This window comes from Oryza sativa, chromosome 5 (genome assembly GCF_034140825.1).
Source record: "Oryza sativa Japonica Group chromosome 5, ASM3414082v1".
NCBI lineage: Eukaryota > Viridiplantae > Streptophyta > Magnoliopsida > Poales > Poaceae > Oryza > Oryza sativa.
In genome coordinates this window covers 27,937,541-27,956,830 of record NC_089039.1, presented here as the reverse complement: position 1 = coordinate 27,956,830, position 19,290 = coordinate 27,937,541, and the positions used below count along the sequence as shown (strand labels likewise).

Below are 19,290 nucleotides of genomic sequence, written 5' to 3'. Positions count from 1 at the left end.
TCAGAGTTGTTTCTCAGCTACTATACCGATTGATTGGAATATTTAGTATGCGCAGGTAGGTTATTGATATCTTTAGTGCCTATATTCTTTGGCTTCGGCAACTATAAGAAACTAATCAGGAAGGACAAGCAGCATATTCTGCATAGTCTTAACGAGATTATCCCGAGGTGGGCTTGCAACAGGATAGATGGGGCTGGTGCTATTTCTTCCCACTCACAGGATGTGTCTGTCCGTATGTCTAGCGGAGTCTTTTTGTTTATCTGCAGAAACTACGAAACAACCATTTTTGTTGGTCCTTACTTTGTTTCATCTGTATGAAATTTGACTTATGAAGCATAGCATATTGTGATATTGCCTGTGAATAAAATGTGCCCCGATAATAGTGTGTTTGAAAAAAAATCATAACTATAATATAATGTCATTAACCAAAGTCTGATTCAGAGAACAATACTACTATACATACTGCTGTCATCTTTTGGTTGAAGGATGAATTGTATCAAATATTATCGTAGCGTTAGCATTAATGGCTACTTACAAGAGCGGTGTGTTCCCCTCGTCATACGAGATTTTATTTCCTGAACAACAAGAGGAGGCATGCAAGATGGTGGAAATAGCACTGCACGCATATGCCAAGCAAAAAGATATGCCGGTATGGATCCACGAAAATAACATTGATGATACATTTTGGCTAGACATCCTCGAATTTCTGAATTTGTACTTTTATATCTGTATAAGTTTTAGTTTTGCCTAGGCTGGGTAGAGTTGGAATATTTGTTTGTGGATTGGAAGTTGGAAATGAATTTACCTATCTGGACTAATATCATTATGTTTCAGCCTGCCAAGTTAGAAATTATGAAAGTGAAAGAAAGGAGTCTTTTTGAAGAATGTGGGAAAGTATATGCACGCTTCAACTTTCTGGTGATCAATGATTCAGATGGCACTCGTACTTTGTTCTTTGCTGAGGTGGATTTTCTCAACTGCAAAGAGGAGAAGGACGTCTACCTGTGCTGTCCTTTGGAAGAGAATGACAATGGTAAATAAGATTTCTCTTTTTGTGAAAAATTGTAGTTTTCATTCATCTTGTTTAATTAAATATGTACTAATATTAACTTATTTTCTTTTTCTTTTTATATAAGGTTATTGTTTTGGGTGCCGAGTGCAGCATATAAAACTTAGGCATCCTACTTCTGCTGACTATTTGGGTGGCCACAAGGATATCTGTTCTGAATATATAGATGTAGAATATTGTTTTGATGACTATTGACTAATATTAATGTACCTACTTATAACAGATTAGTTTCAGAATCACCCGCAAGTAGAAAGGTTGTGTTGCTGAACGTTTTCTCGGATGGGCTTCAGCAAAGCGGCATGTAATTTATGTTTTGTGTAGGTTCTACTCTGGAGCGGTGCTACAATATTGTGATGTACACTGTATGCTTTTGTATAACAATTAATAACTCATTAATTAACTTATAGTACTATAAATCATAGGTCGATTTCTAATAGTTGCCGCGAGTACCAGAGCGTCCAGGTGTGGACGCCGAATGTCCAGACCTGGACGTTATATTCAACGATGTACAATATAGCATCTGGTTCCATACGAAGAAAAGCAAACAGCGTAGTTAAAAAAAAAAGCTATTGCGGTAAATTATGTTGGTTGTTAATAAGTTTTTAATTTTTTAGAAATAAAATTATTATGGGACGGAAGTAGTATAGAACGTTCCCACGAGACGCATTCTCTACGTCACGTCTGACTATAAATCCTGGTTTATACTAAGACCATATTTATTTCAGCTTAGAATTATTATAATTGAAACAAACAAATAGATTATAATTATAATCTATAAGTCATATTACTATAATCTGGTAATATCCTCTAACGTGTTTTTTTTTATATTATTAGATAGCTAAAGCCCCACTACCCTTAAAAGTTTTATGCAAATTACCCAACATTGTCATCTAACCCAACAGATCGGCCACAACGCATTTGCTTTCTCTCTTCCTAGTCGTGCACGAATTCAGCGTCTCCCCCGGCCGCGCGTGCATCCGCTTCCTACAATTTCTTAGTTTAATATGAAAAATAGGGCATAGGAACATCTGACTCTGTGGGAGCCCAAAAAAAGCAGTTAATTTAGATTATCTAGGATATATATTGTAATCAACATAGCAAAATAGTTTTATAATTGTCGATATTTCAGTCAGGAAAGCCTTCCACGTTTGATTTCTCATGCAAAAGGCATAAAAGCTGGATGCATGGTGTCGTTCCTTAGCAAAACTGCTTCGCGCTAATGCACTGCCGTCTATACATATACAGCAGGATGTCACACCAACAAAACTACAAAACTGAAGGATACACATGATCATAATCATGTCCATCTTTTGATGTTGATGAACATTTTATTACTTCCTAACTCAGTTGCACAGTCCAGACTAGCCAATCTTCTGCCTGGCCCATCTGCAGGCTTGTTAATGAAGTATATAGCTGCTGAGACACGACACCAACTCCTTTGTTGCCAGCATATTCGACCCTGCAATGAAAAATCCATTGGACAGTATGATGGAACTTGGAAGAACAAGCTCTCTCTGACTTTGGAAATTTTACCAAGACAAGTCCATCTTAGTAGGCGATCCAACAAAAGAGGTTAGCCACGACTTACTAGCCACTAGTGAATAATATACACCTTTCAATTGTTTTTATATGGCTTTGATGGTTCCCTTATTCAAGGAACATGGAGTGAAGTATTGGCTAGGTTTCGGCCCATTAGATAGTTCTTAATTGGTGATATATTTGAGGAACAATACATAATATGGGTGTTAAGAAAGAAAACAATTTTGACTTTTGACTACACATACAGCAAACAGCTGAAATTTCAAGGAAAGCAATGTTCTAAAAGTCGGCACTGGGTGCCGCCTAGGAGCCTGGTAGCCACCACGATTAGGAATTAGATGGTGCATTAGGCTGTTGAACTTGCTTGGGTGGTGTTTTGTTGCTATTTTAGTGTTATATAATCTAATTTTCATGTAATATGCTTGCTAATTTCTTGGAACCATGCAAGGAAGGATAAGAGTATCACCTTTTCCCTTGATAGGTAATACTACCCACAGGAGACACTACGACAGCAGTTCCTGTGCAGAAAACCTCATCAGCTTCAAGCAGCTCATCTACTGACACAAGTCGCTCCTCGACCTTCAAGAAACCAAATACATTAATAGAAGATTTCCCAAAAAACTGAGAATAGATGTAACAATTTTCAGTAACAGATTGAGAACAGTGTTTTGCTGCTTCTAATTGGATCAACATCGCTAGGAAAAATAGGTTCCATCTTCTTCTATGTAGCCGTAGCTCATAAGAACCTAATCATGAATCTTGGTAGATTGAAAGATAGATAACCCTCACAACGAACATGAAGGATGATATGGACAAATAGAAACATGGACTTGGATACCAAGCAAATACGAAAGGATCAATGTTGAATACCTAATGCTGTTGTCAAAGCTATCAAATCACAGGCTACTAATTTGAGCTACACTGATAGTAAAACATCTTGCTTGTTAGTTCATGGGATTGATGATTAATTTACCTGGAAACCCTTGCTCAGAGCAACATCAATGATACTTTTCCTTGTGATGCCTGGCAATATTGTTCCTTTTACTGCTGGAGTTGAAATGACATTGCCCTGGTGCAAAAGCCAAGAAAAATAATAAAGAGATCTCAGTTAAAGGCAGCATGTATAAGATATTCCTTCAATTTGCTGACTATCCTTACGCAAAAATAAGAAATAAATGTTTTGTCTGCAATGGAAATACAAAGTCCACTGTGAACTAAAACAAATACAACAATAGTTTGTCATTCAGGATATGACACAGACAACCTGGCTGAACCTAGTAGGTATAGAACAACCAATTGTTAGTACGGTATTATCCTATTCCTATAGAATAGTCATGGCACCGTATTGCTAGCGAACCAATATCTATGACCATGTGTTGTGGATATGCCTGTTGTTTTCATTTAGGTAACAATTCACAGAGGCTTATGCATGGTAGAGGGTAACAGTTTTGAGTTTGAATGTTATGAAATTAGATCCCTTGACACATTATCTCCATCATTTATAGGAATATACTAACCCACAGGGTATGCATTTACTAATGGATGTTGCTAGCAACTAACACATAAAACACATCTATATTTTTTGGATACTATCATGCTATCTGTTACAGATTTTCAAAAGTTTTGAGCCAGAAGCCTGTTCAATCCAAGAGTATCAAATATCTACTTCAAAGAGCGTATGACTCATTTCATTTATTTGAAACTTCTTTAATCTATACAGATATAAAAAGGACATCATCTGTCAGTAAAGAAAACAAAGCTGATCGTTAATATAGTAGGTTACAAATCTTAGCATTGGTTAATTTACTGTGGTAGCTTTCAGAACTAAAAAGGCATTAGCTGGACCTACAGGAGAAAGTGCTCAAATCAAACTAACAAGTATTATTGACAGCATAAACACACCTTGACAACAAAAATATTACATGAAGAAACTTCTTCAAGATACTTTTTGTGAACAGCATCCAAGTAGAGAACATCAGAATAGCCCTTTTCTTTTGCAATCTTCTGTGCCATCAAGACCTATGCAAAGACAGTATATGAATTAAAGCCAGTGAAAATAATAACAGAATTCGACATACAAGATAGCAGAAAATAATAATGATAAGATAGCAAGGAGATATAAGTCGTCATATAAAATAGCATTCCATTTGAAATATATCTGATGGTTCAATTATTTTTCATTTCACAGCTTCATTCATAATGGCTGTATGTTCTTAAGATAATTGCACTGACAAAGTACTCCTTTCAATCACATGTTCACATTAATAGAATGACTGTTCTGTAGTTTAAGATTTGCAGATTTGAACTAAAAATATTACATCAAAAACATCAGAAATAGAAATATCAGGTAGCGAAGTTGCAGAAATAGCCATGACAATAACTTCCGCATCAAAGCTGTAAGTAATGGGTTTCAAACTTGACTGTAGAATTACCGAGGCATAATTTCCTATGGTCTTCACACTTCCAGTTCCACCAGGGGTTGCACGATGAAACTTATCTTCAACTATCAAATTTATTGGAGCTAAACCTTCCTGAAGATATGAGTGAACAAATTAAATTAAAAAAAAAATCAATGATACACGAGCTGTTTAGAAATTCTACATTCAACCATCAGTTATCTCAACCAACAAAAGTGGAAAAAAAATCATAAATTCATAGGTCAAGTTGCTGCAAGATATATATTCAGAAACACAGTGTCAAGTAGAATGCAGATTATAACAGTATCTACCATAGCTTTTCTTTATTTATGGCAACAACGCTGCGGCTAATAGAGGGAGCAGAATTAAAGAAAAAACACAAACCTTAAAGTAGTTCCCCACAGGCGAGACAAATATAATGAACGTATACTCAGGAGCAGGTGCAAGACCAAGAACAGCACCACTACCCATGAGTAGCGGTCTAATATACAAAGAACCTTTACCGGTAGGAGGCACCTGGAATTAAAAATTATTTAACAAATGATTAAATGAAGAGTATGAACAGCGGCCTAGCCCACTATGAAATGATTTATTTTTTACAGTAAACCCACCCATCTCTTGTTTGCTAAAACAGTTTGCTTTACTGCATCCACAAACTGCTCAACACTAGGCGCAGGCATGCACATTCTTTCTGCACCTGTTCTCATTCTCAGTGCATTTTCCTCCGGGCGAAATAATAAGATAGAGTCATCTGTTGTTCTATATGCTTTTAGACCTTCAAATAATCCCTACAAATAATCATAATCTTTTAGGACAAAAAGTATTTAAAAATGCTCAATTTTCCTTATCTTCAGTTACCACAATGTACTCAGGATATATGAAGCAAGGAGATCTACCTCCAATACAAACCTGTCCGTAATTAAGGACTCCAGAAGATGGGTTCAGCGCTATAGGTCCAAATGGAATCATTTCACCCTCAGAAAAATTCCCGTCCTGTCCGCATTTTGTGATATACATGTAGTCGGTCTGCACGATTCCAAAACCAAGGTTCTCCCAATCTAAATCAGCTACCTCAGATGCCTTCCTGAAAATATGCAAGAGTTGCCATCAGAATTATTCCTGAAAGAAATGACCAACACATCGTCGAATTTGAAAAGCAGGTCCCCCTGCCTGGAGGGGGAGGGTTCAACGAATCATGCAGTTTATGGTAAGAATCACACACGTGTAGTCACTTGCTAGAGAAGCCTCGCATCTTCTCACGCCTCGAGCCTTTAGTGGAAGCGACGATATCGAATAAAGTCGATTCTGAATCTGCACCAGCGAGAAAACACCAGTATCAAATATAGTATTTTAATACCAAACGAACATAAAAAAAACAGCATGGACTTCATCAATTTAATCTCCACAAATACTTCTCAAACCCCACCTACAACAACATAATCCAAATCCTAAATCTCCAGTTCGACCGTACATGCCAATCTAGCCACCATGATCCACGAAATCTACAGCACAAACGCATCCAGGAGACCGTGCAAACCAAAATACCGGCCTAGTCACGCGCGTACCTGAATAGAGGGCGGCGACGGCGGCGATGAGAGGGGCAACCAGCTACGCCGGGCGCCGGAGAGCGGGGCGGCCGCGAGGAGCGCGCCACGCGTTGCTGCACCGTACTCCATTTGCTGCTCTCCCGTGAGCTCCCCCGCTCTCTCGCCGGGGTCTAGGGTTTCTGCGGCTACTGCGACGGCGGCGGCGCGGGAGAGGCAGCGGAGACGCAGCGGAGACGGAGACGACGATGGCCAAATCGGACGGGAATGGCACGGGGGCCAAATGGGGAAGCGGCTTTACTCACAGAACCTTCTAGCCATTGTAGCCGATGTGAGACCGACTGGTGGGGCCAACGCTGTGTGGGCCTCAAATGGCAGTGGCTGGGGTAAATCATCCATTTCAATCATTGACACTTAATAAATAATACGTGAAAATATTTAGAAATACATCAACATCATTGTTTATTAATAATATTTTTCCTTTAATAATTTTACCTTACATTTTATTATGTTCTCACTTATATATAAATCTATATTTTTCTTTAGTTTTATATATGAATCGTACTTAAAATTTATAAAAATATTGAATTCATATTGTTTCTAACATTCTATTGTTATTAGATTGTACTTGGCATATATCATTTTATTTTTTATTCTAAACTATAGTTGATTTGAATTTATTAATTACCTAATTTAAATATCTATATTATTAGTTTAAATTATTTTTAAAATTAAAAATATTAAAATATTATAGATATATCACAATGTTTTAGGGACGGGAAGACAAAGTACGTTCAATGGTTTCAATTTATAACCTGATAAAGAAAGAATGTTAAATTAGATTCATGCCAAGTGGCACAAATGTCTTAGAAAATTTATAACCTGACAAAGAAAAAAAAGTTAAATTAGATTAATGCCAAGTGTCACAGTATGTCCTTTAGAAATTTTGTGGAATAAAAATTACTTATAAGAATATAAGTTGATAAAAAGATATTTTGTGTGACTATGGGTAGTTTGTGGTCTAGATTCTTCTTAAAGAAATTTACGTGAGTTTGGATGAGTACAAATTATGTGAGCTTACATTTTTCGTTCTATAAGGGTGTTTGGATGAGATTCAGTAACCAAATTACATATGCTAAAAACGGAAATCAAAATTAACAACTTGAAAGTAGGTGGAGCTGGGCAGAGGCAGATCTAACCCTGTTTCGGTTGAACCCCCAAACTTTTTGAGGGATAAAGCAGAATACCTGATGAGGTGTGGGTAGGGAGGGATGCTCACCGGCGAGCGACGATGCGGTGGAAGCTAGAAGGAGGACGCCGGGCGCCACCTCTGCTCGCAGGATGGGGATCGGCGCAAGCGGCGGGTGAGGAGACGAAATTCGAGGCCGAGGCCGAGGCCGGATGGGATGGATTAGGATGCTCACCGGTGAGCGAATGCGGCGGGAGCAGGAGGAGGACGCCGGCGCCACCTCTGCTAGCAGGATGGAGATCGGCGCCAGCGGCAGGCGAGGAGACGGGAGTCGAGGGCGGCGGGCGAGGAGACGGGACGGATTGGGGAGGCGGAGGGCGTGCACGCGGTGTCGCCTGCCTATGTATGGGTCATATGCACAGGCCCATGAGGCTGGAGTTTTTTCATCTCCCAAAAAAGTTCATCTAAGGTCCCTTATCTTGTCGTTGAGTTCTAAACGACCCTGAACCCCTAATCTTGCAAAACGGATCACTTTTAATCCCAACAAGCTAGTATTGCTCTTCAGTTTTGTTGACGTGGTGGCTGAGTCAGTGTAGGGCCCACGTGGACCCCACAAGCCAACCAGCAATCTTCTTCCACCTCACTCCCCTCTACTCCCATCTCAACCCAAACCTCCAGGGCATTCGCCAATGGGTGGGGAGAAGGGTGTCGGTCGGTGGGGAAAAGCTCGACGGCGGAGGCCGCCAGCTGACATGGTTCCCAATGACCGGGAGCGCTCACGTCATGGACTTGCGCACGTGCGGGGTGTGGCGCGGGTCCCAACTACAACTGCAATGTCGTCTTCATCGGCACGCGTGAGGGCTGGGGCTTCCGCCTCATCACGCTGGCCAAGCTCCTATCCCGGGCTTCCACCTCGTCACGATGGCCAAGCTCCTATCCCCCAAGCTCATACTCGCCCCCATCGAGCGGCTCAAAAGCCGATGTGTTCAGGTGTCCCCGAGCTTCGCCTCTCCTCCGCAGAGGCGAACACGCGGCTCCGCCGCATCGTCTTCGAGGTCAACTCCATCTACTCCACGTTGCGGTCGCAACGTCCTCGATGCATGCGCCCTTTTCCCCAACGCTTGCCACCGCCAAGCTTCTTGTTCGCTGCCAGCCTTCTCCCCACCTATCGCCGGGTGTCGTCGTCGGGCTTCTACCTACCACCGCCACCCAACAACCACCACCCTTCTCCCTGCTGGTCACCGGCCACCACACACCTCTCCCGCGATTCAGCGTCTGGCGTCCTCTTCGCTTGCATGCACGGGCACTCATGCAGTCAGTGGTGCTCGCGAGTATGCTCAGGCATCGCAACGTACTCCATCTCCCAACTCTTGGAGATCCTCTTGCCAATCCCGACGGTGTGGCTGACGTGCGATCATGATGCGGACGTGGCGCAGATGCGCGGCGAGCTGACATGCAACGATGTAGTGGTGTAACCCGAGGGGACGACGTGTCGGGAGCCCTTCCTACTTCGCTTCTTCGCGCTCTTCGCCGTGTAGGTCCATGACACAGCCGTCAGTCGCCACTCTTCTCCCCACCTGTTGTTGGCTGCCCTGGAGGTTTGGGTTGAGACGGGAAGAAAAGGGAGATAGGTGGGAGAAGATTATCGGCTGGCATGTAGGACCCACATGGGTCCCACGCTGACTCAGCCACCAAGTCACCAAAACCGGGGAGCAATACTGCCTTGGGACCTAATGTGACCCGGTTTTGCAAGATTATGGATATGTTATATCTGGTATTTTAGTTCAGGGACAATTTCGAAACTCGAGGACAAGATAAGGGACCTCAAGTGAACCTTTTCCTTTCATCTTTCTCATTTCTCTTTTTTTTTAAAAAAAAAGCAAAGATGCTCGTGCGTTGCGATAGGAAATCCAAATTACATATGTTATTTTTTTTCGTGTACGGTGGCAGAGAGTTAGATGATGGATATTTGGGGGCCTTTTTTCATGAACCTCGGTGGGTCTCAGGCACGTCGTGGATGGAACATATGATAGAGATGTGGGTTTCACGTAGAGATAATCAATAGTTGAATGTGTCATTACTTATTAGTGTGGTATAAAGATTTTATTTTTTGCTGCAAGGGGACTTATCACTATGAAAAATGATTTTCGCCTTTGGCTAAAACCTGTTGTTGTAGGCTGCTAGGTCTAAATAAATTTTTTTGCTATAACGGCACTTATCACTATAAAAAATAATTTTTAGTATCTTTCCATATGGGCAACACAAACCACATGCGAAAATAGGGTTTTCGCGCATGGGCACATATGGTAGCTATTTTTTAAGAAAATGAACTATTATATATGCAACTGGTGAATTCGTGAAACAAAAATAATAAGGCAAAATTTGCCACAGGACACGCAAAAAACATGTAATTGGTTAAGAGACACCGTTAAAACGTGACACGGGTGATAGACACTAAAAAAACGTGTAATTGGCTATAGGACACCGGTCACATTATTTTATTATTTCTGGCTCAAAAGAGGTGAGAAATTTTTCTAAATGCCCAGATTGCCCCTTCTCTTTCCTTCTTTAAACACCAGTGGGTCCCACATGTCATAGACAGTGTATGTTTAATCTAATTTTTAATAGGTTTTTAACCACCTGGCCTCACGCGTCATGGACTAATTTGTACCTAATTAGTAGGGTGATTACTATTTGCTAATCATAAGTGGGGGCCCACATTGCTCTCCTATCCTTCTTCTTCCTCACACACGCGGCGGAGCGGAGGAATGGCGCGCGGGCAGCGCGACGCCCCGAGTGGGACGGTCGGTGTCGACGGGTTCCTCAGCGGCAGCGGCTTCGGCCTGATGCTGCGGATGCACGGCCTCGCCTCCGACCTCGTCGTCGATGCCACCATGGTGAACGCCGAGGGGGAGGCTCCTCGACAGGGCCGCCATGGGGGAGGACCTCTTCTGGGCCATCCGAGGTGGCAGCGGCGGGAACTTCTCCGCGTCGTAGTGCAGAACCAGAACGCGCAGTTCGAGTCCCTGTACCTCGGTAGTCGGTACACGCCTTGGCCTCGTCGCCGCCATGGCCGACACCTTCCCGAGCTCGGCGTGACGGCGAGCGACTGCATCGAGATGATGTGGATCCAGTCCATGCTCTACTTCGCGTTCTACGGCACGGGGAAGCCATTGGAGATGCTCCTGGACAGAGGCACCAGCAAGCAGGGCAAGTACTTGAAGGCCAAGTCCGACTCCGTACGTCCAAGAACATGCCCAGCCAAGTCTGGGAGACCACCTGGAGCTGGCTCCTCAAGGACGGTGCCGGGCTGCTCATCCTCGACCCCTACGGCGGCGAGATGGTCCGCGTCGCGCCAGCGGTGACACCGTTCCCGCACCGGCAGGCGCTCTACAACATCCAGTACTATGGGTTCTGGTCGAATAGCGGGGCGGCGGCGGCGGAGAAGCACATGGGCTGGATGAGAGGGCTCTACGGTGAGATGGAGCCGTACGTGTCCAAGAACCCCAGGGGCGGCGCAGCAGCCATAGCTGCCGTCACAGGATCTCTCGCCGTCTGCCGCTCCTGGCGCGGGGGAATATGGCTCCAGGGGCAATCTTGTCATTTTGAAATCACCTCTTTTGACCCGGAAATAATAAAATAATGCGACCGGTGTCCTACGGCCAATTACACGTTTTTTTGTAGTGTCCATCAGCCGTGTCATGTTTTCACGGTGTCTCTCAGCCAATTACACGTTTTTTGCGTGTCCTGTAGCAAATTTTGCCAAATAATTAATAGCTAAAACTGGTTGAGTGAAAAAAATAATATGAAACGAAGGGAGTAAAGTATATTCTATGAACTGTTGGCGGTCACAAGATTTATATACACTTGAAGACAGATTCGTGAGACCCACCAGCAAAAAATCTCTATCAGCTCAAAAGACAACTGACCGCCATGAGTCTCGTTTTTGTGATAGGAGAGGCACATGCCACTGCTTGAGGCTACAGGCAGTGGGTGCGTGATGTTGTCGTGCTCGGATTGGAAACTGAATTTTTATATGTGATTGTTTCCGTTTCATGTGGGCGGAAGAGTTTGACGCTTGCTGGGGACATGGAAAGGGACCAACAATTCACATGTCGGATGAAAAATTGTGTGAGACACACTTTTCTACGATGCACAGTAAAAACACTATGAATGTTTTAAGTAGATAAAGATATACAACCATATACGTCGTATTTTGCAAGCAAATTTGGTAGGATTGATATATAGATACATCATAACCTACCTCTCAGTATTTTTCATATTTTTTTACCACCGTATACATATATTTCAAAGTAGTAAGCATGATTTAAACATCGTGGTTTTAAATTTCAAACAATAGTCATGAAAATTTTTAAAAATATTTTAGAGCTTTGATAATGGTGTTATGTCTGGCCCTGCAAAATATCAGCTTTAGAATATGACTCCTATAAAAAGAGACGAAGAAGATAAATGCTCGAGCAAACCAATTTTAGTAGTTCAAGGGGTACAATGAGGCAAAACATAGGTTAGTGGGTTAAGGGTGTGCTTTTTACTCCATCTTCCTAACTTATACTCACTTCTTTTTATACGCACGCTTTTCCGATCTGTGTATTTTATGTAAAAAAATATAAAGAAATTTTGCTTTAAAAAATCATATTAATTTGTTTTATGACCTAGTCTCAACGATTTATTATGGCGTGCCCCCACCTAAATCTCTGAACAAATCAATTTGCTGCTAGGAAACTCAGACCGTTTATTTGTTCAGAGGTCATAGTAGCACCTTGCAAGTTTCAGACATTAAACACATTTTTTTGTTTCAGTTTTGAGTTTAGATAAATATCTGTTAAACTTATATAGGTGGTGTTTAGCTGAAATCATTTGTGATCCAAGGTGAGAGTTATATTTGCCAGCAATACCAAAATATACATGATCCTAACTAATATATATGTACTGCATATACAAAATTAGGTGCAATAGATGCTACTTACAAATAAGGATCTTGTATTGATCATTTCAACGATCAAACTTCTATTTATCATCACTAATCAAAAGTAGGATTGTACTGCACTGATCTGAAAAAATATCCGTCGCATGAACATAAGGAGGTCAATAGTGCAGATGATGCGTCAATAGTGTAGATGATGCCATCTAAGATTAGTGAGGCCTTTTTGTTCAGAAATGAGGAAGGAATCAATAAGGGAGTACTGCACTGAACAGAAACAAGATGAATTTCATGAACATAAACGGGAATATAGTATTGACCAAATGTAAACCTCACTCTAATAACACAAACGGTTCCATTCATACAAAAGTTTTTATACTCACTGTTTGTATTCGAATTTAATATTGCAAGTTATCATTATGTCAGTCAATAACAAGCATCCAAACTCATGTGCTAGATGGCTGGCAATACATAAGCATTTTTCTGGAAAATCTGAGTATATAATAAGCAATGTCAGAATTTTTCCCAGACTGTAAATTTCAGAAACATGCCCCCTAAGGCCCTAAAAAAAACCAGAAACACGGTTATCCAAGTATATGAAATTCATATACAATATATGCCAAAATCAGAAAAACATAATCCAATTGTAGAAGTTATATCATGCAGATAGTGCAATTCAGTTTATATTTCATTTATAATGGCTATGATCAAAGGATAATTCATCAGCTGAATGAAATACATAACTGAATAAAATTGTCACAAGAGAAAGGTTTTCAATACTCATCTAAATGAAATGAAACCAAATCAGCGAGAGAGATTAAAAAAGAAAATACCTATGACATCCTAAATGCAGCAACCAAAAAGAAAATACCTATGACATCCTAAATGCAGCAACCAAATTCAGTTTGAATGTTTTCATCAGTAACTTCACAACTCGAGTACTACCATAATGAGATGGTTTTAGTTTTTCACAAAAAAAGGATTCCGAAAAAAAAGGGGCGGGTAGATCATGAGATATTTGACCATATTTATTCAATAGTTGCCGTCAATTCACATATATACAGTCTAAATCTATGATCTTAAGAAAATAATATTAGTTTTGAATTAGTCCGTGAATTAGTTTCGATATCTTTAGACAACCTTGATGACCTGGACCACTTTGAGAAATATATAAATGTATGAATGATCCAAATATATGTTGTAGCTAAAGGGCAGTGGCGACCACCAGATCATGTAATGGCATGTTTACATGTAACACATAAAAATTTAAGATGTTCAATCCCAATTCAGTAATTGCTGTATGTGCAGCACAACAGTGCAATTAATTTTAGAAAAAAAAAGTTACCCTAAAAGCCATGAACACATCTATTACCCATGTACTACATGATTTCTTGCCGTGTATGTGTACGGGCATTTCATCGAACAACATGAGGGTGTCCGGAGATAGAGCTCAAATACAATCAGAAATTATGAAGGCCGTGATGCACGATCAAGCATAAGCCAAAACAATGACATGACCTGTAATCAGGAGAAAAGGAACACAGGAACATGAAGATTTCCTTTCCCATCTGAGGGTAGAGGCCGGTGATGATGAAGATGGCTGCGGCGACGCCGTTAGTCAGCACGGGCTGCACCTCGATCGAGCCGAGCAGAGGATCCCTCACACACCAACCCCGCGTTCTTCCTGCTCTCGGGCGGCACGAAGCCGGCGGCTAGATCTCGATGAAACGAATCAGCGATGGCGCTAGGGCGAGGCAGGGCACGGCACGACGGTCGGCGGGGGCTCGGTCACCGTGACGATGAACCCGAGGTGGGGCCGGGATCGGTGGCAATCGCGACGATGACGGCTGTGAGGGAATTCGGCGGTGGTGGTTTAAAGAGAGGGGGTGGAATCAGCGGGCGTGGAGGAAGATCGCGAGCAATGCGGAACGTGGAGCGGACCGTGGGCGTTTGACGCGTAAACAGATACTACAGGGGTGGGAGGTGGAGACGACCTTGCGTTGGATTTCGCAGATGCGATGTAGACCTTTGCGTGAGGAATGAAAGAACGAGTGACCAGTAAAATCATTTGTTGGGTAGATTACTTTTCTTCGTATTCTTTTTTTTCTTACTTTTTTTTCTTATTTTTACTTCTATTAGAAAAAAATGCACGTGCGTTGCATCGGGATAAAAACGTTTTTATGATACAACCGTTATTAGAAACTGAGCAATGAAGAAACATTAGGATCGCTATTCATTATAATTGAAAAAATTAATGAAAATTATTCCTTGGTTTTGGGCCTACAGCCCATTATTTCCTTCCTTTTCTATCCTAACCCAGTCCGCTACCTCTCTCGCCTGCCTCTTTTCTATCCAGCCCACAAGTGGAACTACAGGCTCCTCCCTATTAAATTCGGTCGAATCTTTTTTTTTATCTCTCAAAATTGGTTAAGAAGTTATACACTCAATATCCTCTTTTCGTTTTCCCAAAATCAAAATGAATTCACAAAGTTGGGATAAAAAGGTCGGCCAACCATAATTAGTGACTGATAAATCTATATATTTAAAACCGAATCGAAAGGAGAAATCATGAGAAAAATGATGAGAGAGGAGTGGAGAATCGATTTTTGCAATCAGTTGAAGGAGAAAACGCATGGAGAGACAGATCGAAGTGGCGGCGGCGTAAGGGTTTGGTCCGGCGACGAAAGCATGCAACAGATCGGATGAGATAAAAAAACCAGGTGAAAAAAGCGAAAAAGAAACCTAGCAAAAAAAACCGAATCAGGAAAAAACAAACAACGAAGAAAAAGAAACCGGATAAAAACAGCAAAAAAAACACGACAAAACGAATCGAAAAAAAAGGAGACACGAAAAAAACGAATAGTAGGCGACGATGCGTTACGGTCATGAGAACAAAAAAAAAGGAAACATATGCTTAGGCTGAAAAAAAAACGACGACGGAAGCAATTGGGATTCTAATTAACGGACCAAATAATCTGGCAAAAACATCTTAAACTTTTATAATAGGTAAATATATATTGTTTTAAGGGATTATATATTTGTTTATTGAAAATTCATGGAACCCCCTTTCAACTAATTTGTAAGAACACCCTCAATGTATTTTTATTAGAAAAGTCGACCCTTTGGTTTTGATGATGTGGCCTTATGGTCCTTCAAATGCTTAGGAGGAGATATCGTAATTTTATTTGACGCTATAGACCATCTTGATCCTATATTTAACCATTAAAAAGTTTTGAGTTACGATTTTTTGATAAATGTAAGTAGTGTAGTTATATTTAGTATGCAAAGTATTTTGATAATACAATATATTTTAAAATATTCATTATTTGTTTTTATAAAAGAATATGTGCGTGTGATAAAAAATAACAGAGGTAATAGCGACCATACCGCAAATTAATGCCTATTTGGTATCGCAAAACTGCTTACATTTTTAACAACTTTTTTATGAAACCTATCACAGCTCAAAATAGTTCATATTTGTAGTAACTTTTTTTTATTAAACTTAACACGGCTTTTGCATTACTCACGATGCTGCATATGATAGGTTGGTCAAGCCCCACTCTGATTCATGACTTCATTTGGAAGTCTCAATCATGACTTTATCGTGTTCTACACGCTATAGTTTCAAGTTTTTTTTTCATCTCTTCTTTCATATAGCATCATGTATTGTAAAAACATAGCACAAAAGATAGCCATGCCATCATTTTTGTTTTGGCTCATATAGTGCTAGCAAACCCACTTTTATTTAGGGGAGATCCATATTTTTAGCCCAACCAATGTGAAAGCTCAAGTAGGGGGCAAATCGGCAAATCTAAATATCCAACCAATAGATATTGTAATTTAAGGACCTAGCATGAATAGGAAAGTCCAGTCGATAAACTGAAAAAAATATAGATATATATGATAATATATAATACCTTTAGCCCCAACTATAGACGGTAATATCTTCTCCTTAAGGATGAGAAAGAACATTTGGAACATTTTTTTAGTTCAAAACCTTTGTAAAATATTCAAACAGCCTTCTTTGCAGTGTGCACCCCTTGTACATAGGGCATAGGTGTCTTGTATTACTCTTCAGTAAGAAAAAAATTATGAGCAACATTTTACCAAAATGCTCCAGTGAAAGTGTTATGGAGAAAATACAATAAAAATCTAAGCTAATAGTTATTACTGCCTTTCCAGTAACTCAGGCAACAGCTTTTACAAGTTTGAGATGAAAATTCACAGGAAAATTTACTCCAAATCATGTCTCACACTACAAGAGAATTGAGCTATCGCCACCAATTTATTACAACAAAAAATAATTCGTGGTAATATATTATACTATCGCAATGATATTTTTTCTGTGGCAAATAACTATACTTTGTTGCAACGATTTACAATCATTGTTTTATTCAGTATTTTTGTTGCAATAGGAAATGAGCTATCGCCACAAAAAACATTACTATTGCAAAAAACATGTTCTATCGCCACACATTTAATTTTTTGGCAATTTGTATAGTACATGGTACTTTTCACTATTTTCTATTGCCATGATCAACAAATTCGTTGCAATAAAAAATTTATCATCTCATAATTTGACTTATTCTTTTCATATGGACACGGATTAGGACAAATTTTATATGAAATTTATAGCTCTCGATGAGATCTACAACTTAAATTTTTCATTTGAAATATTTTAAATACTCAAATTCATGATTCAAATCTCAGTTAGTTAGTCTCAAATGGAATTGTATGCATTTTTAAACAAAATTGATGCGTATGTGAATTGGTCATGGAGAGCGTGCGTGAGGGAGAGATCTTGGGTTCGAATCCTGGACATGACAAGATATCAAAAGAAAATAATTAGGATGATAAGTTAATATGAAAACATTTAATTTGCTACGTATAACTAATGCCACACATGGAGTGGTAGCAATAGTTATTTATTGCAACCATGTGAAGTGTTGCAATATATATTTTTTTGCCACATCCATTTTATGGCAATATCAAATTTTATTACAACTAAATAAAAATCGTTGCAATAACCTATTACCACGCTATTTATTACCAAGGCTAGCAACGATTTTAAGATTGTGGCAACATTGATCTATTGCCACAATTTTAGTATTGATGTTACTATTTTTTTCGTGACGATAAATTATTTTTCTAGTAGTGTCACCATCGCTAGTACCTAATCAACATTAAAAGAGGAAATTTCAATATTTCATAGTGTTGGGACCCAACATTTTTGTTCACTAGTATTTATTATCTTCTTTATACTCAGACTTTGGGTGATCTCCTGGATGGCGACCTTCATAAGAAACAACCAACGCTGCCTCAAAATCAAACACCTATTTTCCCTCTTTCTAACAAATTGCAGGACTATCGAATTGTTGTTTTTTGTTGGAAGGTGCGTTCATGACGTCCTTGCTACTGAACCCAAAGCTTTCACGTATCTTGTTTTGCCATCAGGTTTCTGCAAGGAAGATATTTTTCACAAATATTTAATGCAAAATAATAGCATGCCTTGAAATCGTAATGGAAAAAAAAGGCAGCATCAAATAGAAAAACAAATCCAAAAAAAAGTTGCACAAAGTTTTGAGCTGTGATCCTGAATAGTTAAGCTGATATATACTCCATATCAAAGTTAGTTAGCGCTCTTACCACATCAAGAATTTGAGATATTAAGATATGTTTGATCTACTATATCTTAAATTGACTAGTACAGAAGCACCAAAACATCCCCTACAAGACTTTGGCCTAAAAAAATGACTTCAAGACTACAAATAGTAGGTGCCTAACAATGTTTGGAAGCATTCGCTGCTTCACTCAACATCTCAACCACCATGATATTATAGCACATAGCACATGCATTTGCACTGTTCCATTCAGCCAAACATGCCGGTGTCAAAGCTTAGTTTTTTGAAAGTTCAGTGACCAAGCTTCTCGGTATAGTCTAATGCATCAAACGATGGTTGGTTCACCCAGAGGCTAAAAATGGTTGAGAGCATGATGTAAGATGTTGAGCATGTGAACGAGAACTTGTACTGTCAAGCGATGATACTTCAGAGTATGCATTACTTTCATGCAAGAGGGGAACATTGCCAATCAACTTTGCTGAAAAAAATGAGACAGCTAACTGAAATCCTATGTAGACACATAAAGAAATACTACTAATATATATTGCAAGCAAAATCCCAGTCCATGAATGACTTGAAGTTGTATGTACTAACTCTTTTGAATTCCCTCATCAAGTTGGTCTTTTCAGTTGATCATTACTGAATGAAACAATTTGATCATAAGGAATAAATATTCATCAGCATCGATCCTGTAGTATTACCAATACGCCACACGAACAATTTTGCATAATCAATATTCAATTAAAATCATGCATACCCTCCTCTATTCCCACAAGATGGTTGGAGCAAAGCTATTAGCTTGAACTATTCAAATATGTGATCGCTAGATACAGCTTTCGATGCAATTATGCAAGTCGGACCATTTATTCGCCCACCGAATGTTCTCAACTTGCAGTAGTAGCATGTTATAAATATAAACCATATCATGTTATTGGTCTAGCTAAGCAATAGTGCGCAAAAAAGAGGTTG

At 39.9% G+C, this 19,290-nt stretch overlaps 1 protein-coding gene, 1 non-coding gene and 1 pseudogene across 8 annotated transcripts; 2 read left to right on the top strand and 1 right to left on the bottom strand.

Annotated features, from left to right (window-relative positions):
- The first annotated feature begins 524 nt into the window (after positions 1–524).
- LOC107276763 (uncharacterized) lies at positions 525–1,235 on the top strand. Its single transcript, XR_001545964.3, has 3 exons — positions 525–649; positions 935–1,033; positions 1,137–1,235. It is a non-coding gene; the product is annotated as an uncharacterized protein (transcript).
- Positions 1,236–2,152: 917 nt separating this feature from the next.
- On the bottom strand, positions 2,153–8,130 carry LOC136356559 (branched-chain-amino-acid aminotransferase 5, chloroplastic-like). Of its 7 annotated transcripts, none has more exons than XM_066310630.1 (12): positions 7,994–8,130; positions 7,817–7,899; positions 6,591–6,950; positions 6,248–6,336; positions 5,935–6,109; positions 5,637–5,813; positions 5,410–5,541; positions 5,041–5,139; positions 4,511–4,627; positions 3,582–3,677; positions 3,075–3,187; positions 2,153–2,528 (listed from the first exon to the last, which is right to left on the bottom strand). In XM_066310630.1, the coding sequence occupies exons 3-12, from the start codon at positions 6,699–6,701 to the stop codon at positions 2,408–2,410; spliced, it is 1,230 nt and encodes a 409-aa protein (XP_066166727.1). In that variant the 5' UTR covers positions 6,702–6,950; positions 7,817–7,899; positions 7,994–8,130; the 3' UTR covers positions 2,153–2,407. The 7 variants fall into 7 exon arrangements, with proteins under 7 accessions (XP_066166727.1, XP_066166726.1, XP_066166725.1 ...); XM_066310629.1 differs by having other exon boundaries at positions 7,849–7,899; XM_066310628.1 differs by having other exon boundaries at positions 7,817–8,130.
- Positions 8,131–10,526: 2,396 nt separating this feature from the next.
- On the top strand, positions 10,527–11,401 carry LOC107277357 (berberine bridge enzyme-like 23; annotated as a pseudogene).
- The last annotated feature ends 7,889 nt before the right edge of the window (positions 11,402–19,290 follow it).